Raw genomic sequence first — 25312 nt, 5'->3', positions numbered from 1 at the left:
ATAGTAGTAGTAGTCTAATGCCACCTTTGTCTCAAAGTAACCTTGATAACAGCAACTGTCTTTTCTCTGTATATATCAATGATGTTACTCTTGCTGCGGGCGATTCTCTGATCCACCTCTATGCAGACGACACCATTCTGTATACTTCTGGCCCTTCCTTGGACACTGTGCTATCTAACCTCCAAACGAGCTTCAATGCCATACAACACTCTTTACGTGGCCTCCAACTGCTCTTAAACGCAAGTAAAACCAAATGCGTGCTTTTCAACCGTTCGCTGCCTGCACCCGCACGCCCGACTAGCATCACCACCCTGGATGGTTCAGACCTAGAATATGTGGACATCTATAAGTACCTAGGTGTCTGGCTAGACTGTAAACTCTCCTTCCAGACTCATATCAAACATCTCCAATCTAAAATCAAATCTAGAGTCGGCTTTCTATTCCGCAACAAAGCCTCCTTCACTCACGCCGCCAAACTTACCCTAGTAAAACTGACTATCCTACCGATCCTCGACTTCGGCGATGTCATCTACAAAATAGCTTCCAATACACTACTCAGCAAACTGGATGCAGTTTATCACAGTGCCACCCGTTTTGTTACTAAAGCACCTTATACCACCCACCACTGGGACCTGTATGCTCTAGTCGGCGGGCCCTCGCTACATATTCGTCCTCATGCCTTTTGCACACAATGTATATAGACTCTTTTTTTCTTTCTACTGTGTTATTGACCTGTTAATTGTTTACTCCATGTGTAACTCTGTGTTGTCTGTTCACACTGCTATGCGTTTATCTTGGCCAGGTCGCGGTTGTAAATGAGAACTTGTTCTCAACTAGCCTACCTGGTTAAAAAAGTTTTTTAAATAATAAGTTACAATGTATCATATTGAAATGTAATTGGTCATGCATTCAGTAGCTAGGTTTCCATCCAATTTTAAACGGATTTTCATGCGAATATCTAAAATCGGCATAAAACAATATGCGCATTTCCCCACCAGAGATGTTTCCATCAAACTGATTTTGTGAATAAAATGATGTGCGTGATGACATAGTGCACACAAAAATAACATTTGCTGTTAAATTCTATTGTACCGAATGGAAAATACAAGTTCAAAGGTGTCCATTGCATTTTCAACTGTATTGAGTTGTCACAAAAACTGTTGCATTATATAGAAAATGTGTTCACTCTGGTCTTGGCACGTGCGCACTAGCCAACAGCTCGCAGACTACCTCCATTATGATAATATTATGGATAAGAGCGATATTAGGCCTATTTGTATTTTGTCAAACGGCTGCCAAGCATCGATCATTATGTCACCAGAATAAGACCCTCGATATTATCATAACCCATTTAATCTGCAGCATAATAATCTGCATGCTTTCACGAGTAGTAGAGGGAGGACCACACAACATATCACAGCGTGACTCAAAGTTTACTGATGGTTATTATCTTTGCACATAAAGGCGTTTGTCGCATAATGAATTTTACCGACACGAAAATATCGCACCTTGTCGAACGAACAAATTGTCTGTCGACATTTATAAAAGTGTCCCGTTTACTTAACGTTTCCATCATCCCAGTCGTTACTTTTAATGTGTCAGGTAATTCATCCGCATGAAAAAGTATGATGGAAACATGGTTAATGTAAAAATTAGGCGTGGCTTAGCTTCAAAATCTCTATAACGCCATTGGCCAATGTGTTTTTGGGGGAGGGGGAGATAAAACATTTTTTTTACTATAGCAAGGTCTTTGCTAAAAATCTACTTGAAAACAATATATAGCATTTTGCTGTTAGTTTTCTAAAGTCTAAACCTCTTTGAACGGTGAATCTGAATACACTTAAGGTAAGTTTGTTTAGTCTACTATGTGCCAGATGACTCCACGTATGACAACTTTTGCCTGTTAACTTTGGGGCACATAAATATATATGCACGGAAACGTAGGCGAAATACATGAATATGTAGACTACTAACATTTTTTTTGCAGTCTTTCGTATGTTGTAGTCTACTGTCCTGGGCCCGTTTTAATAGTCCATGAGCCAGGGGGATCAGGGGGATGGATTTATGTCCCTAGAGTTGGGAAATGTGTGATAGCAGTGCAGAAATGATAACTTTCTCTGTGTTATCACTCTTTCTTTCATCCCCCCATCCCATACATTTTCCCCTATGTCAAACAATGTCAGTATACAAGATATTGCTCAATTATACCCTTTAATCAGGTGTCATTGGAAAACTTACATTCAAAGCTATCCATCAGACACATTTTCAGAATGTTCAGGTAAACAGAACTTTGACTTCTAGGGTACATATCAGAATTACATGGCTTTAAAAAGAAAACCCTGATACGTTTTAAGCGTTGTTTGACAAGTTCTGAAATGTTGTGTATTCTAAATCATTATGAACATTTTCAGATATTTTTGGGCATACTACAATTATATTTCATACAGGTAAGGTAATGAAAATCCTCCAATAGACCCTATTGAGTTGTTTGGGTGAATTCTGTGAAAGCCCTGCATCTACAAATATTTCTAAAAACCAGTTCCTGCAGTGTGTGCACAATTTGGTGCCACTATTACCAAATGTTCAGTCGTGGCCAAAAGTTTTGAGAATGACACAAATATACATTTTCACAAAGTCTGCTACCTCAGTATGTATGATGGCAATTTGCATATACTCCAGAATGTTATGAAGAGTGATCAGATGAATTGCAATTAATTTCAAAGTCCCTCTTTGCCATGCAAATGAACTGAATCCCCCAAAAACATTTCCACTGCATTTCAGACCTGCCACAAAAGGACCAGCTGACATCATGTCAGTGATTCTCTCGTTAACACAGGTGTGAGTGTTGACGAGAACAAGGCTGGAGATCACTCTGTCATGCTGATTGAGTTCGAAAAACAGACTGGAAGCTTCAAAAGGAGGGTGGTGCTTGGAATCATTGTTCTTCCTCTGTAAATCATGGTTACCTGCAAGGAAACGTGTGCCGTCATCATTGCTTTGCACAAAAAGGGCTTCACAGGCAAGGATATTGCTGCCAGTAAGATTGCACCTAAATCAACCATTTATCGGATCATCAAGAACTTCAAGGAGAGCGGTTCAATTTTTGTGAAGAAGGCTTCAGGGCGCCCAAGAAAGTCCAGCAAGCGCCAGGACCGTCTCCTAAAGTTGATTCAGCTGTGGGATCGGGGCACCACCAGTACAGAGCTTGCTCAGGAATGGCAGCAGGCAGTTGTGAGTACATCTGCACGCACAGTGAGGCAAAGACTTTTGGAGGATGGCCTGGTGTCAAGAAGGGCAGCAAAGAAGCCACTTCTCTACAGGAAAAATATCAGGAACAGACTGATATTCTGCAAAAGGTACAAGGATTGGACTGCTGAGGACTGGGGTAAAGTCATTTTCTCTGATGATTCCCCTTTCCGATTGTTTGGGGCATCCAGAAAAAAGCTTGTCCGGAGAAGACGAGGTGAACGCTACCATCAGTCCTGTGTCATGCCAACAGTAAAGCATCCTGAGACCATTCATGTGTGGGGTTGCTTCTCAGCCAAGGGAGTGGGCTTACTCACAATTTTGCCTAAGAAACACAGCCATGAATAAAGAATGGTACCAACACATCCTCCAAGAGCAACTTCTCCAAACCATCCAGGAACGGTTTGGTGACGAACAATGACTTTTCCAGCATGATGGAGCACCTTGCCATAAGGCAAAAGTAATAACTAAGTGGCTCGGGGAACAAAACATCGATATTTTGGGTCCATGGCCAGGAAACTCCCCAGACCTTAATCCCATTGAGAACTTGTGGTCAATCCTCAAGTGGCGGGTGGACAAACAAAAACCCACAAATTCTGACAAACTCCAAGCATTGATTATGCAAGAATGTGCTGCCATCAGTCAGGATGTGGCCCAGAAGTTAATTGACAGCATGCCAGGGCAGACTGCAGAGGTCTTGAAAAAGAAGGGTCAAAACTGCAAATATTGACTCTTTGCACCAACTTCATGTAATTGTCAATAAAAGCCTTTGACACTTATGAAATTCTTGTAATTATACTTCAGTATTCCATAGTAACATCTGACAAAAAATATCTAAAGACACTGAAGCAGCAAACTTTGTGGAAATTAATATTTGTGTCATTTTCAAAACTTTTGGGTACGACTGTACAATCCCAAAACATAGCTGCCCCATTACATGGCATTCTATGGCTAAGCTTCCAACATTCTAATGTCAATGGCACAATATGGGCGATAAAAAAAAAATAGTTGTAGCAGCGTGCAGCACCAGCTATCACACATTTTCCAACTCTAGGGACATGGATCTTCAAAAAAATCACAGAGACATTGTCTGCCCAAGTTAGCCTGATGACCCCAATTTGGGGGTCTGGCTCATTGACGACAACTGCCGAAGATGTGACACGTTTCCCAAAACACCACTCAAACAACCTGGACTCAGGGGTAGACATAACATAGGAAATGTAAATCTGTCTCACTCCATTTAGTATCATGTGTTGCAGTTCATATGGTATGTCTTGATTTGTGGATGCCCATCATCCATTTTGTATGATATGTTACGAATATAAATTTGTATGATATATTACAAATTCCACTAGCGTTAGCTAGCTGTTCCCATAGACTTCCAGTCATTGAGCCAAAAAAAGTCAGCTTCAGCAGGAATATATACAGTGCCTTCAGAAAGTATTCATACATACCCCTTGACTTATTCCACATTTGTCTGTGTCATAGCCTGAATTCAAAATGTATTAAATTGTCAAATGTTTCTCACCCATCTACACACAATACCCCATAATGACAAAGTGAAAACATGTTTTTAGAAATTGTTGCAAATTCATTGAAAATGGAATGCAGAAATATATAATTTACATAAATTCACACCCTTGAGTCAATGCTTTGTAGAAGCATCTTTGGCAGCGCTTACAGCTGTGAGTCTGTTTTGTGTAAGTCTCTAAGACTTATTATTCTTTTCAAAATTCTACAAGCTCTGTCAAATTGGTTGTTGATCATTGCTAGACAACCATTTTCAGGTCTTGCCATAGACTTAAGTAGATTTAAAGCTGCAATATGTAGTGCCTTCGGAAAGTATTCAGACCCCTTTACCTTTTCCACATTGTTAGGTTACAGCCTTGTTCTAAAATGGATTAAATAGTTTCCCCCTCTAATTCATCTACACACAATACCCCATAATGACAAAGCAAAAACATGTTTTGAAATCTTAGCAAAAATAAATATAATGAAATATGACATTTTCATAAGTATTCAGACCCTTTACTCAGTACTTTATTGAAGCACCTTTGACAGCGATTACAGCCTTGAGTCTTCATGAGTATGACGCTACAAGCTTGGCACACATGTATTTGGGGATTTACTCCCATTGTTCTCTGCAGATCCCCTCAAGCACTGTCAGATTGAATGGGGAGCGTTGCTGCACAGCTATTTTCAGGTCTCTCCAGAGATGTTCGATCGGGTTCAAGTCCGGGCTCTGGCTGGGCCTCTCAAGGACATTCAGAGACTTGTCCCAAAGCCACTCCTGCATTGTCTTGGCTGTGTGCTTAGGTTCGTTGTCTTATTGGAAGGTGAACCTTTGCCCTAGTCTGAGGTCCTGAGCTCTCTGGAGCAGGTTTTCTTCAAGGATCTCTGTACTTTGCTTCGTTCATCTTTGCCTTGATCTTGACGAGTCTCCCAGTCCCTGTCGCTGAAAAGCATGCCCACAGCATGATGCGGCCACCACCATGCTTCACCATACACTCTAAAAAGAAAAGGTCCCTGGAGTATCATTTAAGGGTTCTTCAAATTGAATATGTGGGGTAACCCCTATAAGTTCTTTGAATAACCATTTAATAGATCCTCGAAGAACCTTTTGGTGTTAATTTTTGAACTACCCCCCTCCCCTATTATTAATAATAATCATAACAATAACACAATATTTGAGTTCAGTGTATATTATGATTTTAGTGTCAAAGCAGAATAAAAAAGTCTTAAATGAGGTAAACTCGCAGTAGAGCCCCAGGTCCAATGGATATATCCTCTGGCGGGTTGATGTTCTCCTTATCCATAGCCAGAATGATTTTGCAGTGTATGGTGAGCGAACAGGTTTCCTGTTATATCCAGAGGTGTAGAGAGGGTGAGTCTGTTTTCATACACATACCTTGTCCATAATGTAGAGGCCTATGGGATTTTCATTGAAGAGGTAAGGGTGGATGGTACATGTGATCTGCGTAACATACCAATACCAATTGACATACCTGTGTATGTCTCCTCGTCTGTATACCTGCAGACACAAAATTGAGCAGTTCAGTCATCTGCACCCAATACAGCTAGCCTTTAACATAATCCTTATAGCCCAACATATTCTTACCTCTTTGTTGATTTGATATCCATTGAATTGTGTCCATTTTCTGTTTTAGAAAGATTGGCAGAATTATGAAAAGTGATGGTATCATCATAAAACATTATACATTTAGATCATACAAGGGACAAACCTTACCTGAAATTGAGGAGATCTATACATTTTTCAGTTAAGTGTTTGCACCTCTGTCCTTTTAAATCCAAATGTTTCAATTGGGCAGTTCAGTTCCTGCAAGAACCCCCACAAACTAATGAAGTTCCTCGATGAACCCCACCTCCTAAAGATTATTCGAAGAACTTTGAGGATCTTAGAAGAACCCTTGTTGTACCTCTAATTTTTTTGAGTGTAGGGATGGTGCCAAGTTTCCTAGAGAGGCGACGCATGGCATTCAGGCCAAAGAGTTCAATCTTGTTTCTCAGTCTTTAGGTGCCTTTTGGCAAACTCCAAGCGGGCTGTCATGTGCCTTTTACTGAGGAGTGACTTCCGTCTGGTCACTCTACCATGAAAGGTCTGATTGGTGTAGTGCTGCAGAGATGGTTGTCCTTCTGGAAGGTTCTCCCATCTTCACAGAGTAACTCCAGAGCTCTGTCAAAGTGACCATCGGGTTCTTGGTTACCTCCCTGACAAAGACCCTTTTCGCCCCGATTGCTCAGTTTGGCCGTGCGGCCAGCTCTAGGAAGAGTCTTGGTAGATCCAAATTTCTGCCATTTAAGAATGATGGAGGCCACTGAATTATTGGGGTCCTTCAATGCGGCAGACATTTGTTTGTACCCTTCCCCAGATCTGTGCCTCGACACAATCCTGTCTCGGGGCTCTACGGACAATTCCTTCAACCTCATGGCTTGGTTTTGGATCTGACATGCACTGTCAGCTGTAGGACCTTATATAGACAAGTGTGTGCCTTCCAAATCATGTCCAATCATTTGAATTTACCACAGGTGGACTCCAATCAAGTTGAACAAACATCTCAAAGATGATCAATGGAAACAGGATGCACCTGAGCTCAATTTTGAGTCTCATAGCAAAGGGTCTGAATACTTACAGTACCAGTCAAAAGTTTGGATACACCTACTCATTCCAGGATTTTTCTTTATTTTTACATTGTAGAATAATAGCGAACAAATCTAAATATATTTGAGATTATTCAAAGTAGCCACTTTTTGCCTTGATGGCAGCTTTGCACACTCTTGGCATTCTCTCAACCAGATTCACCTGGAATGCTTTTCCAACAGTCATGCAGGAGTTCCCACATATGCTGAGCAATTGTTGGCTGCTTTTCCTTCACTCTGCGGTCCAACTCATCCCAAACCTTCTCAATTGGGTTGAGGTCGGGTGATTGTGGAGGGCAGGTCATCTGATGCAGCACAACATCACTCTCCTTCTTGGTCAAATAGCCCTTACACAGCCTGGAGGTGTGTTTGGTCATTGTCCTGTTGAAAAAAAATGGTAGTCCCACTAAGCGCAAACCAGATGGGATGGTGTTACGCTGCAGAATGCTGTGGTTGCCATGCTGGTTAAGTGTGCCTTAAATTCTAAATAAATCACTGACAGTGTCACCAGCAAAGCATTCCCACACCTTCACACCTCCTCCTCCGTGCTTCACAGTGGGAACCACACATGCGGAGATCATCCGTTCACCTGCTCTGCGTCTCACAAAGACACTGCGATTTGAACCAAAAATCTCAAATCAGGACTCATCAGACCAAAGGACCGATTTCCACCGGTCTAATGTTAACTGCTCGTGTTTCTTGGCCTGAGCAAGTCTCTTCTTATTATTGGTGTCCTTTAGTGGAATGGTCGATTTTCTTTGCAGCAAATCGACCATGAAGGCCTGATTCACGCAGTCTCCTCTGAACAGTTGATGTTGAGATGTGTCTGTTGCTTTAACTCTGTGAAGCATTTATTTGGGCTGCAATTTCTGAGGCTAACTCTAACTCTAATGTAACTCTAATGAACTTATCCTCTGCAGCAGAGGTAACCCTGCATCTTTCTTTCCAGCTGCGGTCCTAATGAGAGCCAGTTTCATCATAATGCTTGATGTTTTTGCTACTGCACATGAAGAAACTTTCAAAGTTCAAAGAAATATTCTGTATTGACTGACTTTCATGTCTTAAAGTAATGATGGATTGTCATTTCTCTTTGCTTATTTGAGCTGTTTTTGCCATAATATGGACTTGGTATTTTACCAAATAGGGCTATCTTCTGTATACCACCTCTACCTTGTCACAACACAACTGATTGGCTTAAACACATTAAGAAGGAAAGAAATTCCACAAATTAACTTTCAACAAGGCACACCTGTTAATTGAAATGCATTCCAGCTGACTACCTAATGAAGCTCGTTGAGAGAATGCCAAGAGGTTGCAAAGCTGTTATCAAGGCAAATGTTGGCTACTTTGAGGAATCTCAAATCTCACCTTTTTGGTTACTACGTGATTCCATATGTGTTATTTAATAGTTAGTAGTCTTTAATAGTCTTCAGTATTATTGAACAATATATAAAATAGTACAAATAAAGAAAAACCCTATATATATATATATATATATAAAAAATATAAGGCTATAACTTAATGAAATGTGGAAAAGGCGAAGGGGTCTGAATACTTTCTGAATTTACTGTGTGTGTGTATATTTATATATATATATTATATATATTATTATATATATTTATACACATGCACACGCACACACACACACACACACACACACAAAAAGTAGTCATACCCCTTCCCCTTTTCCACATTTTATTACGTTATAGCCTTATTCTGAAATGTATTAAATTATACATTTTTCATCAATCTACACACAATACCACATAATGACAGAGCAAAAACTTTTTTTTTTATGTTTGAAAATGTATTAAAAATGAAAAACTAAAAAGTATTCAGACCCTTTGCTATGAGACTCGAAATTGAGCTCTAAGAACACAGTGGCCTCCATCATTCTTAAATGGAAGAAATTTGGAACCACCAAGACTCTTCCTAAAGCTGCCCGCCCGCCAAACTGAGCAATCGGGGGAGAAGGGCCTTAGTCAGGGAGGTGACAGAGAATCCGATGGTCACTCTGACAGAGCTCCAGAGTTCCTCTGTGGAGATTCCTTTATGGTAGAGTGGCCAGATGGAGCCACTCCTCAGTAAAAGCACATGACAGCCCAGTTGAAGTTTGCCAAAAGGCACCTAAAGACTCTCAGACCATCAGCAACAAAATTCTCTGGTCTGATGAAACCAAGATTGAACTCTGGCCTGGATGCCAAGCGTCACGTCTGGAGGAAACCTGGCACCAGGTGAAGGATGGTGGTGGCAGCATCATGCTGTGGGGATGTTTTTCAGCGGCAGAGACAGGGAGACTCATCAGGATTGAGGGAAAGATGAGAGTAGTACAGAGAGATCCTTAATGAAAACCTGATCCAGAGCGCTCAGGACCTCAATGGAGAGAAGGTTCACCTTCCATCATAACAACAGCCAAGACAACGCAGGAGTGGCTTCGGGACAAGTCTCTGAATGTCCTTGAGTGGCCCAGACAGAGCCCGGACTTGAACCCGATCGAACATCTCTGGAGAGATGTGAAAATAGCTCTGCAGCAACACTCCCCATCCAAACTGACAGCGCTTGAGATGATCTGCAGAGAACAATGGGAGAAACTCCCCAAATGCAGGTGTGCCAAGCTTGTAGCGTCATACCCAAGAAGACTTGAGGCTGTAATCGCTGCCAAAGATGCTTCAACACTTTACTGAGTAAAGAGTCTGAATACTTATGTAAATGTATTGTCAGTGTGTAAAGTGTGTATTGTCAGTGTGTAAAGTGTGTATTGTCAGTGTGTAAAGTGTGTATTGTCAGTGTGTAAAGTGTGTATTGTCAGTGTGTAAAGTATGTAAATTGATGAGGGGAAAAAACTGTTTAATCCATTTTAGAATAAGGCTGTAATGTTACAAAATGTGGAAAAGTCAAATGTCTGAATACTTTCCGAATACACTGTATACATGTTTTTTTGCAGCACTGTTAAATGAATATAGGGGAAACACTGAATACTAACACCAGCAAAAAATAGCATACTACCAAATGGACCAACCAGCAAAATGTTAACAAGGGAGCAAATGCATCCTGTAATAGGTCCTAAGAATATGACAAAGCTTAAAACCGTTGTATTAATCTCTAAGGTAGGTCATATTCTTCAAAATCAAGGGGTTTATTTCATTCGGTTGAAATACGGTCTGTTAGTCTCACCTCTTGGTGTTTTAGAAAAATAAAGTCTGAATAATAGGACAGGATATTTGGCAATAAATAGGTGAATAAGAACTTTGGCGAGATCTTCTTCATTCATCATCATTTGGGTGAGTCTCTTTTTACTCATCTCAATTCAAATGTGTTATCCCTCTTACCTTCTGTTCCACTTCCTGACTCCAGCATGGTGGGCTTGTTGCAGCATGATCATGATGTTATTCTATTTCAAAGCCTCAAAAGTGAAACCACATTTTCTATCAGGTCCTGACATATTGCTGGCTGACTCTGATCACCTATTCTAGCGCTTTTCTCTGCTGTGCTTCTCTTTTTTCCCATCCATCTAGAAATGTCATTAACTTTCTCTGGGCTTGGGGCAGAATCCCCATCTCTCATCAGTCTTGAAAGTAGGTAAAAGAGGCTTAAACCACTTTGAACCCTCCACAGGATATATATATATATTTAATTCATTTTTTATTTCACCTTTATTTAACCAGGTAGGCTAGTTGAGAACAAGTTCTCATTTGCAACTGCGACCTGGCCAAGATAAAGAAAAGCAATTCGACACATACAACAACACAGAGTTACACATGGAATAAACAAAACATAGTCAATAATACAGTAGAACAAAAGTAAACAAAAAGTCTATGTACAGTGAGTGTAAATTAGGTAAGATACAGGAGTTAAGGCAATAAATGGGCCGTGGTGGCGAAGTAATTACAATATAGCAATATTGGCCCTAATCTTACTGTATGTTGTTACTGCATTAGATTACTGAGAGAGCACATTCAAATTGGAACTGGAACGCTTTAGTCTATTAGTCCACCATAACATTGGATTTAGTGTGCTTTTCAATAGGCTTGGGCGGTATACCGTATACAGGGGGATTTGGAAAAATCCACAGGATGGTTTTTCAATATCATCAATACATCAACAATTTATTTGAAGTTTTTCAATACATTTGAATATTTGTAGATCTTTTTAAATGAATACCTGCAGTCAACTTGTGCAATACGTTAGGAGATCAAGCAGATTGCATTCTTCATTTCACCTGATATATTCTTTGACATTATGTTTACCGTAGTTCCCCAGAAAAGTTGAGCCAGTCAGGTGTTTATTTGTAAATAGCACAACGGGAGAAAGCAGGAGCTGGTGAGTCCATAGCATTCTATATCTATCAGTGAGTCTCTGTGAGGCACACATGAGGTGATGAAGTTAAACTTGTATGCAATTCACTACTAAATGTTTCCCATCAGATATATTACAATGGCTATCTGCAAGAAGTCAAAGTACTATGGATGAGTTAGCTGTACAGTTGCCATTTTTCCCCTGTGCTTCCTAGCGTTTTTTTCTCCTCCCTTTTTCTCTGTGTACACACTGCTGTTCCTTTCAAAAAGCATGCATCACAACTTTGTTCATTTGCACAATTTATCGTAAATGTCCACACTCAACGAAAAGGACATGCAGTAGCCACTAGCTATGCGTGAATAACTTTATGAGCTGGATTTGCCTGTCTTTGCAATTAGTTATGTTACTTTTCGCACGTTAACATTTAGCTAACAGTGTCTGTGATTTCGCTATTGGTTTGTGCTAATGCTGTTAGCATTCTGGTTAATAGAGGCCCAATGGGCTTTTCATGTGTTTTTAGCATCCCCCTTGTGTGCTATGCCAGCAATGAAAATATTAAAATATGGATACCCCTGAAGCCTACTTACCAAACGTACAGTTGAAGTCGGAAGTTGACATACATTTAGGTTGGTGTCATTAAAACTCGTTTTTCAACCACTCCACAAATTTCTTGTTAACAAACTATAGTTTTGGCAAGTCGGTTAAGACATCTGCTTTGTGCATGACACAAGTAATTTTTCCAACAATTGTTTACAGACAGATTATTTCACTTATAATTCACTGTATCACAATTCCAGTGGGTCAGAAGTTTACATACACTAAGTTGACTGTGCCTTTAAACAGCTTGGAAAATTCCAGAAAATTATGTCATGGCTTTAGAAGCTTCTGATAGGCTAATTGACACAATTTGAGTCAATTGGAGGTGTACCTGTAGATGTATTTCAAGACCTTCCTTCAAACTCAGTGCCTCTTCGCTTGACATCATGGGAAAAGCTAAAGAAATCAGCCAAGACCTCTGAAAAAAAAGTCTGGTTCATCATTGGGAGCAATTTCCAAATGCCTGAAGATAACCACGTTCATCTGTACAAACAATAGTACGCAAGTATAAACACCATGAGACCACGCAACCGTCATACCGCTCAGGAAGGAGACGCGTTCTGTCTCCTAGAGATGAACGTACTGGTGCGAGAAGTGTTGTTCAACAGCAAAGGACCGTTTTGAAGACGCTGGAGGAAACAAGTACAAAAGTGCTCCAAAACCGCCATAAAAAAGCCAAACTACGGTTTGCAACTGCACATGGGGACAAAGATGGTACTTTTTGGAGAAATGTCCTCTGGTCTGATGAAACAAAAATAGAACTGTTCGGCCATAATGACCATTATGTTTGGGAGGAAAAGGGGGACGCTTGCAAGCTGAAGAACACCATTCCAACCGTGAAGCACGGGGGTGGCAGCATCATGTTGTGGGGGTGCTTTGTTGCAGGAGGGACTGGCACTTCACAAAATAGATGGCATCATGACAAGGGAAAATTATGTGGATATATTGAAGCAACATCTCAAGACATCAGTTAAAGTTAAAGTTAAAGTTAAAGTTTGGTCGCAAATGGGTCTTCCAAATGGACAATGACCCCAAGCATACTTCCAAAGTTGTGGCAAAATGGCTTAAGGACAATAAAGTAAAGGTATTGGAGTGGCCATCACAAAGCCCTGACCTCAATCCAAAATTTGTGGGCAGAACTGAAAAAGCATGTGCGAGCAAGGAGGCCTACAAACCTGACTCCGTTACACCAGCTCTGTCAGGAGGCCAAAATTCACCCAACTTATTGTGGGAAGCTTGTGGAAGGCTACCCGAAACGTTTGACCCAAGTTAAACCATTTAAAGGCAATGCCACCAAATAAATCAAATCAAAATCATATCAAATGTATTTATATAGCCCTTCGTACATCAGCTGATATCTCAAAGTGCTGTACAGAAACCCAGCCTAAAACCTCAAACAGCAAGCAATGCAGGTGTAGAAGCACGGTGGCTAGGAAAAACTCTCTAGAAAGGCCAAAACCTAGGGAGAAACCTAGAGAGGAACCAAGCTATGAGGGGAGGCCAGTCCTCTTCTGGCTGTGCCGGGTGGAGATTATAACAGAACATGGCCAAGATGTTCAAATGTTCATAAATGACCATAATGGTCAAATAATAATAATCACAGTAGTTGTCAAGGGTGCAGCAAGTCAGCACCTCAGGAGTAAATGTCAGTTGGCTTTTCATAGCCGATCATTAAGAGTATCTCTACCACTCCTGCTGTCTCTAGAGAGTTGAAAACAACAGGTCTGGGACAGGTAGCACGTCCGGTGAACAGGTCAGGATTCCATAGCCGCAGGCAGAACAGTTGAAACTTAAGAAGCAGCACGGCCAGGTGGACTGTGGACAGCAAGGAGTCATCATGCCAGGTAGTCCTGAGGCATGGACCTAGGGCTCAGGTCCTCCGAGAGAAAGAGAGAATTAGAGAGAGCATACTTAAATTCACACAGGACCAACTGTTCAGAGGAATAAGTGTGAATAAGGCCTTCATGGTCGAATTTCTGCAAAGAAACCACTACTAAAGGACACCAATAAAAATAAGGGACTTGCTTGGGCCAAGAAACATGAGCAATGGACATTAGACCAGTGGAAATTTGTGCTTTGGTCTGGAGTCCAAATTTGAGATTTTGATTCCATGGTCTCCGCATGTGTTTTTCCCACCGTAAAGCATGGAGCAGGTGTTATGGTGTGGGGGTGTTTTGCTGGTGACACTTTCAGTGATTTATTTAGAATTCAAGGCACACTTAACCAGTATGGCTACCACAGCATTCTGCAGCGATACACAATCGCTAGCCAGCAAAACATACAAGCGAAGGACACTGCACTGACTTGGCAGCTGTTTCATGGAAACTAGCTAATCCATTGTGATTTAATTAAAATGTCCAATACTAGCTACAGTGGTTCACTAGCTTGGAGGAAGTGTTTAGTGCTGTGTGCATTGCGTTTGTACACTTAGCTAGCTAAGCCAATCCCATAGCCTACATTGCATATGAAGTGTGACTGGCTCATCCATGGATGTACAGAGAAAATGCCCTATTTGTTTCCACTTTTTTTGTTTGCTCCCCCAGATAGGGGTTTGTGCATTCTGATTGGCTCATAGTCAAGTTGTTGGCCAGTGACAGGCATTGCAATTCTACAAGAAGAATCATCACTACCAGGGTCTGCACGCAGCAAGTACCGCTTTTGTTCTAGCAAGAGAAAGAACATCCTCCCACTGTGATAAGTACCTACGGCAGTGAGATTCTCTGTGTGTAACATGCTTTACAGAGGGTCAAGGATCATACCCCCAAGGCATGTTAACCTCCCATGTTATTGGTAATGGTGAGACATTAGCATGTCTTGAGGGTGTGATCTTTGACCCTCTGTAACTTTCTCAATCATCGTTATTCACAATTCAGGACTGTCTGTATTCATAGTAGCACCCACATTTAATGTAGAGATGTTTAGAAACATTATATTCTTATCATACAAGCAACTACAAAATGGCAATACATTATTTACCATTAATTTCTATTGGGCACAAAATAATCTGAAACATAATGTAGAGTCACAAACTTAATAGTCATTTTGTGCAAGGAATATGGAACCAAATTCTAAACTTTTGACTACTTTATTTATACACTTTTTTTAGGGGTGTTAATATTTTTGACCACTAACTTTTTGAGAGAGAAAAAAAAAACTTTTTAAACACTCTTTCTCTGAGCAAATATTAGTATAAATAATATAATTTCCCAAGTTTTTTGAGCATACAATATAGAATTATTTATTTTATACAGTCATTGCCCACTGGGCACACACTGGAAATTGCGTTGAACCGATGTGGAATATACGTTGAATTGCTCATCTTTATCAAGGTTGTCATTTTCTGAATAATTTTGGGCTTGAAGTGACAAATCCGAACTGCCCACTTTTGCAAATCCGTGTGAATGTGGTGTCTTTTCCTATTATAAATTATTTTCAGCCTACATTTCGTTTCAGGGCTGGGTTTTATTTTAATGTTACCACCCACCAGCATGTCATTGTTTAAGACTTCTAGTAGATGTTTTTTAAGACCCCTGTTCTAACTGTGTGACCAGAAATCAAAGCCTTTGCTTTTTCCACATTTTTAGGATAGAAAATGGTTGAAAACATATCTTTGCCTTAATTTCCCCAAAATATAGACTCTTATCTTTCATTTGACACCATTTGATATGCTCCTATGAACTTCACATTCACATCCTTTTCCATGGAAATGACCTTCACCATTGATATGTCCAGCTGATGCAGCTTCTGGCTACTGTACCTGTGTCAGTGGGTCAGTGTTGCTGCTGCACATGGAGAATAAGGCCTTGCCCTCACACAGCATCTCCAGTTTCCCTCTAATGGAACAGAGATGGGTAGATCGAGGGTGATTGAGAGATGGAGAGTGGAACAAGTGAAATGAGAGAGGGGGAGCTTACTTTACCTGTGCGAGGTCTTTGTTCCCTTGTAGAGTGTTTGCGTGGGGTATTTGTATCACTGTGTCTCTTGCCCTCTGGCACTCACACAGCAGTGGCTTCATGACTTCCTTTTGAATTTGTTTACATCTGGATTAAATTTATTTAAGCAACTGAATTTTATTTCTCCCAGATGGTTGGTTGGGATCCCCCCACCATGCTCTACAGCTCTCTTTTTCCCCACCTGGTTTTAATGTGGATCACATAAGGACTTCTCTGCTTGCTATGCACCCAAATGGACACCAGTGTTTCTCTGCTAAGTGCGCAGGACAAGCAGCAAGCTCTTCATGTCCGCCACAGGTATGTGTGTTCTCTCCTCTCGTTTTGGGCATGTAACTATGCTGCCCTTTTTGGAATGTTGAAGACTTGCTGCTGAGTGCTTATCAATTAAAGGGATCTGCAAGCAGGAATATTATAAAAAATTATACCATAGTCTAATTCAAGAAAAAAACATTTTCCCAGGGCAGTAGGAAAGGAGTATACTAAAAATCATATCTGGCGTATTATCAAAAATGTATTGTGTTTATTTGTTCAGTGTATTTTGGTTAATTCAGTGTTCAGTCTGTGTTCCCTGTGGTGACAATGACAGAGGTTTTCTCAGTCTCAGTAAACCTACCCCCCAGTGGGAGGCCAGTGATATGGAGCTGAGAGGCCTATTGGAGTAGGCAAAAGAGGCCTGGGTTGTAAGCAGTGTCTCGTTCCTGTCAATATTTAATAGCAGAATGAAACATTAATGAGAATCCTCAAGCGATTGACTTGCTTTCAAATGTCTATACAGTTTGGCTTCTGTCCTCCACAGCGCACACTGTGTGAACCCAACCACACATTGGTGGGAACTCTCAATTTTGGAGCGTGTTTCTGAACTGAAGAATATTTCAAAATGTATACAATTGTCATTTCACAGACCGGTTTTCCTGGAACATAGGCCTAGTCTGAGAACATCACTTACCCTGACAGTCGAATACGTTGACATGTGTTGACAAACAGCCTTTGAGGTTTTTGGTAGAAAGCCATAGAATTCCCTGGATTGGATTCAATCCTATGTTTAAACTCCCATATCATATAGATTGCATAGCAACATCTCTTTTGCTTGTAAAAATAGCCCGCCTCATTTCATGGGAGTAAAGATCCAGGTCAACAGACAAATAATCTCATGTCCTTGACTGAAACCTTAATTCAATATAGCCTAACTCAGAGGCTTGACCTAACCAGTGCCTGGTCAGTTGGGGTTGTGGAGCTTTGATGCCAATCTGTCCTTGTGAAAGCTAATTTGTGGACATAGTGGTTGACCAAGCCAAGGGCATCTTGGGCCAGGACAGTCATTAAATACACACAAGTGGATTTCTACAGATTGGCTTTATTTACCTGATTGAAGGATAAGGAGAGGGCTACAACTGCATTGTGGGGAATGGAGTTTTTACCCTGTTCAATATGCTGCTGTAGTATCTGACTTCATGATATCTGTGACTTAAGCCTTGTTCACACTGCAGGCCTTAATACTCAAATCAGTTTTGTTTTTCAAATCTTTTTTGGACTAATGACTGTCCAAACAGCAAGTTACAAATGACCAAATCGGATTTATGTGTGTTCAGTCTACGCTAGTTGTCATAGTAACGACGGGTGTGTGCGCAGTGGTGTAGACTGATTGGTGGTGCTTGTGCTTCCTATCATTCAGAAGTTATGTAGCAAGCTAAGGTGACAATGCCTGCTATGGACATTCTCAGTTGCTTTCATGTTCACAATCATAGGGTAAGAATAATTTTAAAGCCTTAAAGAATAAGATAATCCATCTTTCAAAATGAGTCCTAGCTAGCTGTTGTGCTTTCTAGCACATTCACTCATTTGTTTGTAAACAATTAACAAGCTAATTAGCTACCACATGTTCTTTTCAAACTGACAGAATGCAGGAAAAATAACAGATTTGAATTGGATACGCAAATAAATAGGATTTGAGTCACTTCAAAGTGCCAATGTGAACGCGGCTAAAGAGTCCGACCTCACTGACTCTCATATGTACGGGTTCACTGCATCTCGTCTCTTTTTATTAAGATCTGTTTCAAGACAATAACATCTTTCAATAAGTGTCCAGTATTATGGCTAACTGCTTTATTGTGACACCAGTAAAAAGGAGTGAGTTTGACAGAGTGCATTAGTCGTCCCCGGAGCCACTTAGTAGCCCCTGTAATTACCTCTGAACATGCTGGCTAATGAGATGTGACACACACCAGCCGGTGGCCCAGATGAGGAGGGAGGCTGAACCAGAAATGCAGCAGTCGGCTTAGCCCAGCTTACTGTAGTCACAACTCCTGAACCCATTCTTGTACGCGAAAACCTAAAGTTACCCAGAGACTGAAGCCCTGACTGAACTGTCAACAAAAGATTTGACAGTCTGGACATCCAACTGGGAGGGGTCAGGAATCTCTGGACAGAAGGCAGTTGTAGCCCAAAGTTGTGCTGTTACGGCAGGTCAGAGAGACTGTTTTAGAGACTGTGTCGTTGGCGGAGAGTCTTACTAGGGAGAGGAGGTTTTTTGTCTGGGCTGGCTAATAGGTCACCGTCCTCGGTATGTGTCAGCACGTGAAACGACAGCAACTGAGTTGTCTCACCCTGAAGGAGCAGGTCTCGATCATAGCCAGTGACAGAGTGATCGAGAAGCTTGAGATGTCCATCCTGTCAAGGGTTCGAGAGTGGGTGAGGATGAAAAGAGGCAACAGGTACAGTACTGTATGTTGTTTACAGGTACAGTACTGTATGTTGTTTACAGGTACAGTACTGTATGTTGTTTACAGGTACAGCACTGAGGTCTATTGAATACTGCTCTTGCCTGGCCCAAAACTTAGGCATTATATTCTAATATAACTCTAAACACTGTAACGATTTGTCTTGAGATGGACATTGGTTTGTTGCTGTTCATGAAGTGCTATATTTCAGTCAGCTAATGTTCACTGAAGTTTGAATCAGATGCTGGGAAGTGTTTGGTATGAATAGAGCAGGTGGTTATTGTATTTCAGGTATTGGATTGAGTTGACAATGTTCTTACCACTCCAGACCCCATGCATACAGCATACTGTATGTAATATGCTGTGCCATATGGAGGTGGGAGTCATGCTTGGACTAAGCCATGATGTAGGTTATAATGATGTGATGTCATAATAATCCCATAGTTTCCACCACCTCAGCACTATATTCACCTGGTAGATAATCTCTTCCCCAGGCTAATAGCCCAAGAGTCTGGTGAACGACATTGCTATCCTGGAGAGAGCATATGGAATCACTTGTTATTGTTTTTCTGTCTATCTGTAGTGGCATGAAAGGAAGCCTGAAGCCTTTCCTTTTAAGAAAGCAACAGAACCTCCTGGAGGAGTAACCAACCACAGCTGTTTTAGAAGCCAGTGGTGGCAGGGTGTGGACTGTGGAGTTCTACAGTATAGATGCAGATCCTAACCACAAACACATATGGGTGTGCTGTGGAGCCGAACTGCATTGGTGGAGAGAAGTTTGGTTCTGTATACCAACATGACAAGGTATTTCTACAGTCCATGTTATTGGTCTGGTGTAGGGCTGTTGATGGTCATGGAATTTTGGATGACAGTAATTGGACAGCCAAATGACCACTTCACCGTAATAACTATTTGAATAGCCAAAAAATTAAATAATAATATTATTATTATACAAAAAAAATATGACTACACATTTTCTCCTCTCATCTGCTACGAACTGCATGTGCTGCCATAGAAATTGAATATATAGAACAGGCATCCCCAGTCATGTCAATGATGGCATGATGTTGGGTGGACTGCTGTAAAATGTGTAAAATATGTGCTATGATTTGTTGATTCAACTCAACTGACATTACAAACAATATATTCCATTGCATGAGCCACATCAGTAACATAATTTGAATGAACATTCTACATTAACATGGAAATTATTGCATCACAATACCAGACAGCCATTGCCAGTGTACCCATGGGTTTACCAGTCAAAATGCCAGGGTTAGAGGTTCCAAGCCCTTTCTATTGATTATATTTATGTGCACTGCTGCATTGTGGGGTGCGTTGCCTTGGCAACCGAAGACCCAGTTGCTTGTTTCTGCAAGGCGCAACAAAACAAAGATGATTTAGTATGAAGAATTTTAGAAACTGCTTCTCCAACGGAAGTCCCCGATCACAGCTTTAGGCGATGTCAAGGCGACGTTGGCTAGCTAAACATGCGCGCAGAAACACGTCATTGGGTCTAACGGTTGTGTCACGACGAACTGCGCATGTGCATGCAATCAAACGAAAGTCACTCCTTCGGTAAAGTTGTCTTTGGCTAAAGGAAAAACGTGTCAGTTTCATAAAGTTGGAGTAATAAAATGTTTAGCTACTTAAGACATGGGCTGGAATGTAGGTCGTGCCTTTAGAAATCGAGGAAATGAACAACTAGGGAATCATTTTTAACTTATCTCTTTGACTTCCCAAACCCTGGTCGAGTCTGCTTCGCAGGAGTCCCCGAAAGTATCACGATGTTGGACCTCGGGGTTTAGAAACTCTGATCAAATGTTCATAACATTTTTAAGAGTCCATGTTATGGCCGAAACTGACTCAATCGCATAAATTCCCGGCGGTCCCATCTTCAGTCAGCTGTTGTTTTATTTACGGCTAAGGCGGTTATTTTATTTTCATGATGGTCTTCATCCATACACGGTAATTGTGCCAGCTTGAGTGCCAGTCTGTTTGTGCTATCATGCCAACTCTTGTCATGCCATTTGGCTTGACAATGATAGCAGCTGTCATGTGTGCAAACAGACCTGAATGGGGCAGTACTCTTTTGCTTTTTTCTATCTTATCATATGTGTATATTTGTTGTCAAGTGGTGGTGGTTGTTGTTGTTGGCTTTTAATGTTGTTTTATCCTGAATTTCCTCTGATATTAGTTTATGTTCCTAGATAGTCTGATCACGCACACACACACAGAGACTATGGGCTATAAAGTGTTCTTCTTCTCGTTCTAGGATGGAGACGTCTTGTCTGGAGTTGGCCCTGGAGGGGGAGAGGCAGTGTAAGGTGGGGAATTACCGTGCCGGGGTATCCTTCTTTGAGTCGGCAATCCAGGTTGGCACAGAGGACCTCCAGATCCTCAGCGCCATCTACAGCCAGCTGGGCAACGCCTACTTCCACCTGCAGGAGTACAGCAAGGCTCTAGAATACCACCGCCACGACCTCAACCTCACCAGGTACACAGCACCGCCTCGACCTCACCAGGTACACAGCACCGCCTCAACCTCACCAGGTACACAGCACCGCCTCGACCTCACCAGGTACACAGCACCGCCTCGACCTCACCAGGTACACAGCACCGCCTCGACCTCACCAGGTAGACAGCACCGCCTCGACCTCACCAGGTACACAGCACCGCCACGACCTCACCAGGTACACAGCACCGCCTCGACCTCACCAGGTACACAGCACCGCCACGACCTCAACCTCACCAGGGACACAGCACCGCCACGACCTCACCAGGTACACAGCACCACCACAACCTCAACCTCACCAGGGACACAGCACCTCCTCAACCTCACCAGGGACACAGCACCGCCTCGACCTCACCAGGTACACAGCACCGCCTCGACCTCACCAGGTACACAGCACCGCCTCGACCTCACCAGGTACACAGCACCGCCTCGACCTCACCAGGTACACAGCACCGCCTCGACCTCACCAGGTACACAGCACCGCCTCGACCTCACCAGGTACACAGCACCGCCTCGACCTCACCAGGTACACAGCACCGCCTCGACCTCACCAGGTACACAGCACCGCCTCGACCTCACCAGGTACACAGCACCGCCTCGACCTCACCAGGTACACAGCACCGCCTCGACCTCACCATGTACACAGCACCGCCTCGACCTCAACCTCACCAGGTACACAGCATCTCCACGACCTCAACCTCACCAGGTACACAGCATCTCCACGACCTCAACCTCACCAGGTACACAGCATCTCCACGACCTCAACCTCACCAGGTACACAGCATCTCCACGACCTCAACCTCACCAGGTACACAGCATCTCCACGACCTCAACCTCACCAGGTACACACACTTAGCAGGACCTCACACTGACCAAGTACACAGCACCGCCATGACATCACAAAACAGCTACAACCTCACTCTGACCAGGTGCACACTACCGCCATGATCTCACTCTGACCAGGTACATAGCACCGCCATGACCTCACTATGATCAGGTACACAGCACCGCCATGACCCTTAGAACCTAAGGTCTGCCTTTATTCAAGTGAAGACGTCATAAGACTAGGCAAGTAGAGGAGCTATGCTGCTCTTGAAAACTGGTCCAAGCCGAGGTTTGTTAAGCTCTTAAAGGTAAATGTCTGAAGAAATGAGAGCTGGGGAAGTGGCATGGCACTGTCAATCGTTGAAATGTCTAAGATTCTGTGTGGGGATGTGATTTCTCTCCAGAACCATTGGAGATGAACTTGGAGAAGCAAAAGCCAGTGGTAACCTTGGGAACACTTTGAAGGTTTTGGGAAGGTTTGATGAAGCAGTGGTCTGTTGCCAAAGACACTATGACATTACCAGAGGGATGTATGATAAGGTGAGTTCAAGTAATATACTGTGATTGTAATGAGTAGTAGTCATCAACCCTGGTCCTGGAAAGCTGAAAGGTGTGCTGATCGTGGATCCAGCCCAACACTAAGACATCTGATTCAAACATTCAACCAAAACATGGTTAACTGGGATTTAGTGCTAGACTGGAACGAAAGTGTGAATACCCAGGACTCTCCAGGACTAGGGCTGGTGACCACTGGTGGTGGCCATAACAGGCAGCAGCTTGGTCTTTCACAGCTGAATAGTTGTGGAACTGGAATAACTGAGGAATAGTTATGTGCTGATGTCTAGAATAGTTTAACGCCCGACCCCTGTGTTTGTGTGCTGGGTAATGTATTTTAAGTGTATAATTACAACGTTGGTTATATTGGTCTGTTCCTGTCTGGTGGTGCCTGTGTGTGCATGTAGGTTGGGCAGGCCCGAGCGCTGTATAATTTTGGCAACGTTTACCATGCCAAGGGGAAAAGCATCTGCTGGACTGGAGCAGAGCCAGGAGAAATCCCTGAGGAGGCCAAGGTCGCTCTGAACAAAGCCACAGAGTATTACGAGTGAGTTAATCAGTTGGTTTCTGAAATGGAATCTGCCCATTTAAAATGTGTCAATAGATAAATGTGACTTTTGTTAGTGTGTTACATTTTTAATTGTATCTATGATGGCGTCTGCTGAAAAATAAGTCAGATTTGACATTAAATGACTGAATAAATAGACTTTTGTAAATGTGTTACCTTTTTATATATGTTTTGTGTGTTTCTGTTTACCATAGATTCAACCTTTCCATTGTGAAGGACTTGGGGGATCGGGCAGCACAGGGGCGGACCTATGGTAACCTAGGTAACACACACTATTTGCTCGGAAACTTCCAGCGAGCTGTGGTGGCCCATGGACAGGTACATACCCTAACTTAGTGGCATCATAGAACCTGACTTGCATCCATAAACAGTCGAGGTAATAGATTATAACAGTATGCGTCCCAAATGGCGCCCTATTTACACTATATAGGCAATAGGGGGCCATTTGTGATTAAGGGATGGACATCCCTGTGTAGATAATGTTGTATTGCATGATCTCTCCGTTATTATGTAGAGGGATTGAGAATCTGTAACCAATGACCAATCTGCTTCTTTTACTTATTGTTGTAGCGTCTCCTCATCGCTAAGGAGTTTGGGGACAGGGCGGCTGAGAGGAGGGCCTACTATAACCTAGGCAACGCATACATCTTCCTAGACCAGTTTGAAGTGGCGGCTGAACATTACAAGTGAGTAGTAGATTACTAAACTCACTTCCTTAGACCAACCATCAGCGGCCCAGTGATTTTTCAGACACGCCTGTCTCTAGTTGGTCCACACTTGTTTGACAGATGTTCGCTAACTCTGGTGCAACTTTGGTGGAACGCATCACTTCTTACTTCTGAGATGTTTTTTTTTGTTGTACATTGTCCCTGTCCAAATTAACTTGATAAACTTAATAAATAAACATGAGTGAGGGCAAACAATGAGAAGAGAAGGAGTTTTAGTGAGGTGAAAATGATAAGGAAATATTGTGTTTTTGGCAGTCTCTGCCCACAGCTGCCTATAAATTAGGAACAAGCAAGACTAGGTTTTGGTGGTGACTGCTTCTTACTCACCCTCTGACCCTTGACCTGTTTGTGCCTCTGCCCTCCCCCTCTACCCAGGAAGACTCTGCAGCTGGCCATGGTGCTGAAGGATAAGGCTGTGGAGGCTCAGGCCTGTTATAGCCTGGGGAACACCTACACACTGCAGCAGGACTACCAGAGAGCCATCGACTACCACCTCAAACACCTTATCATCGCACAGGAGCTCAAGGACAGGTACACTATATATACAAAAGTATGTGGACACCCCTTCAAATTAGGGGATTCGGCTATTTCAGCCACACCCGTTGCTGACAGGTGTATTTAAATTGAGCATATAGCCATGCAATCTCCATAGACATTGGCAGTAAAATGGCCTTACTGAAGAGCTCAGTGACTTTCAACATGGCACCGTCATAGGGTGCCACCTTTCTAACAAGTCAGCTAGAGCTGCCCCGGTCAACTGTAAGTGCTGTTATTGTGAAGTGGAAACATCTAGGAGCAACAACGGCTCAGCCGTGAAGTGGTAGTCCACACAAGTTCACAGAACGGGCCTGCTGAGTGCTGAAGAGCGTAAAAATCGTCTGTTCTCGGTTGCAACACTCACTACCGAGTTCCAAACTACCTCTGGAAGCAACGTCAGCACAATAACTGTTCGTCTGGAGCTTCATGAAATGGGTTTCTATGGCCGAGCAGCCGCACACAAGCCTAAGATCACCATGCACAATGCTAAATGTCGGCTGGAGTGGGGTAAAACTCGCCGCCACTTTGGTCATGTAGTGTACATACACACACACACAGTTTATCATCTTTACCCTGGACACACATGCTTTGTTGAACATGCTCAATGTGATCACAGT

At 42.4% G+C, this 25312-nt stretch overlaps 1 protein-coding gene across 8 annotated transcripts in view; it reads left to right on the top strand.

The window, feature by feature from the left end:
• Window positions 1–1705: 1705 nt before the first annotated feature.
• The window catches only part of LOC109902827 (G-protein-signaling modulator 2-like), a 26641-nt gene continuing 3034 nt past the window's right edge, over window positions 1706–25312 (top strand). The window contains exons 1-7 of one of the 8 annotated variants that reach the window (XM_020499492.2): window positions 1706–1845; window positions 21243–21464; window positions 22712–22847; window positions 23270–23409; window positions 23625–23748; window positions 24001–24116; window positions 24534–24689. In XM_020499492.2, coding sequence (XP_020355081.1) covers window positions 21244–21464; window positions 22712–22847; window positions 23270–23409; window positions 23625–23748; window positions 24001–24116; window positions 24534–24689 — 893 coding nt within the window. In that variant the 5' untranslated portion in view covers window positions 1706–1845; window position 21243. Of the gene's footprint in view, window positions 1846–16439; window positions 16548–17869; window positions 17997–18537; window positions 18962–19048; window positions 19772–20100; window positions 20936–21242; window positions 21465–22711; window positions 22848–23269; window positions 23410–23624; window positions 23749–24000; window positions 24117–24533; window positions 24690–25312 lie in introns of those variants that run through there. The other 7 variants (XM_031785680.1, XM_020499491.2, XM_031785678.1 and 4 more) reach the window with 7 other exon arrangements.

The sequence above is a fragment of the Oncorhynchus kisutch genome, linkage group LG13 (assembly GCF_002021735.2).
Source record: "Oncorhynchus kisutch isolate 150728-3 linkage group LG13, Okis_V2, whole genome shotgun sequence".
NCBI classification, from domain to species: Eukaryota; Metazoa; Chordata; class Actinopteri; order Salmoniformes; family Salmonidae; genus Oncorhynchus; species Oncorhynchus kisutch.
The sequence above is the reverse complement of the archived record's forward strand: the minus strand, read 5'-3'. Positions and strand labels throughout refer to the sequence as shown.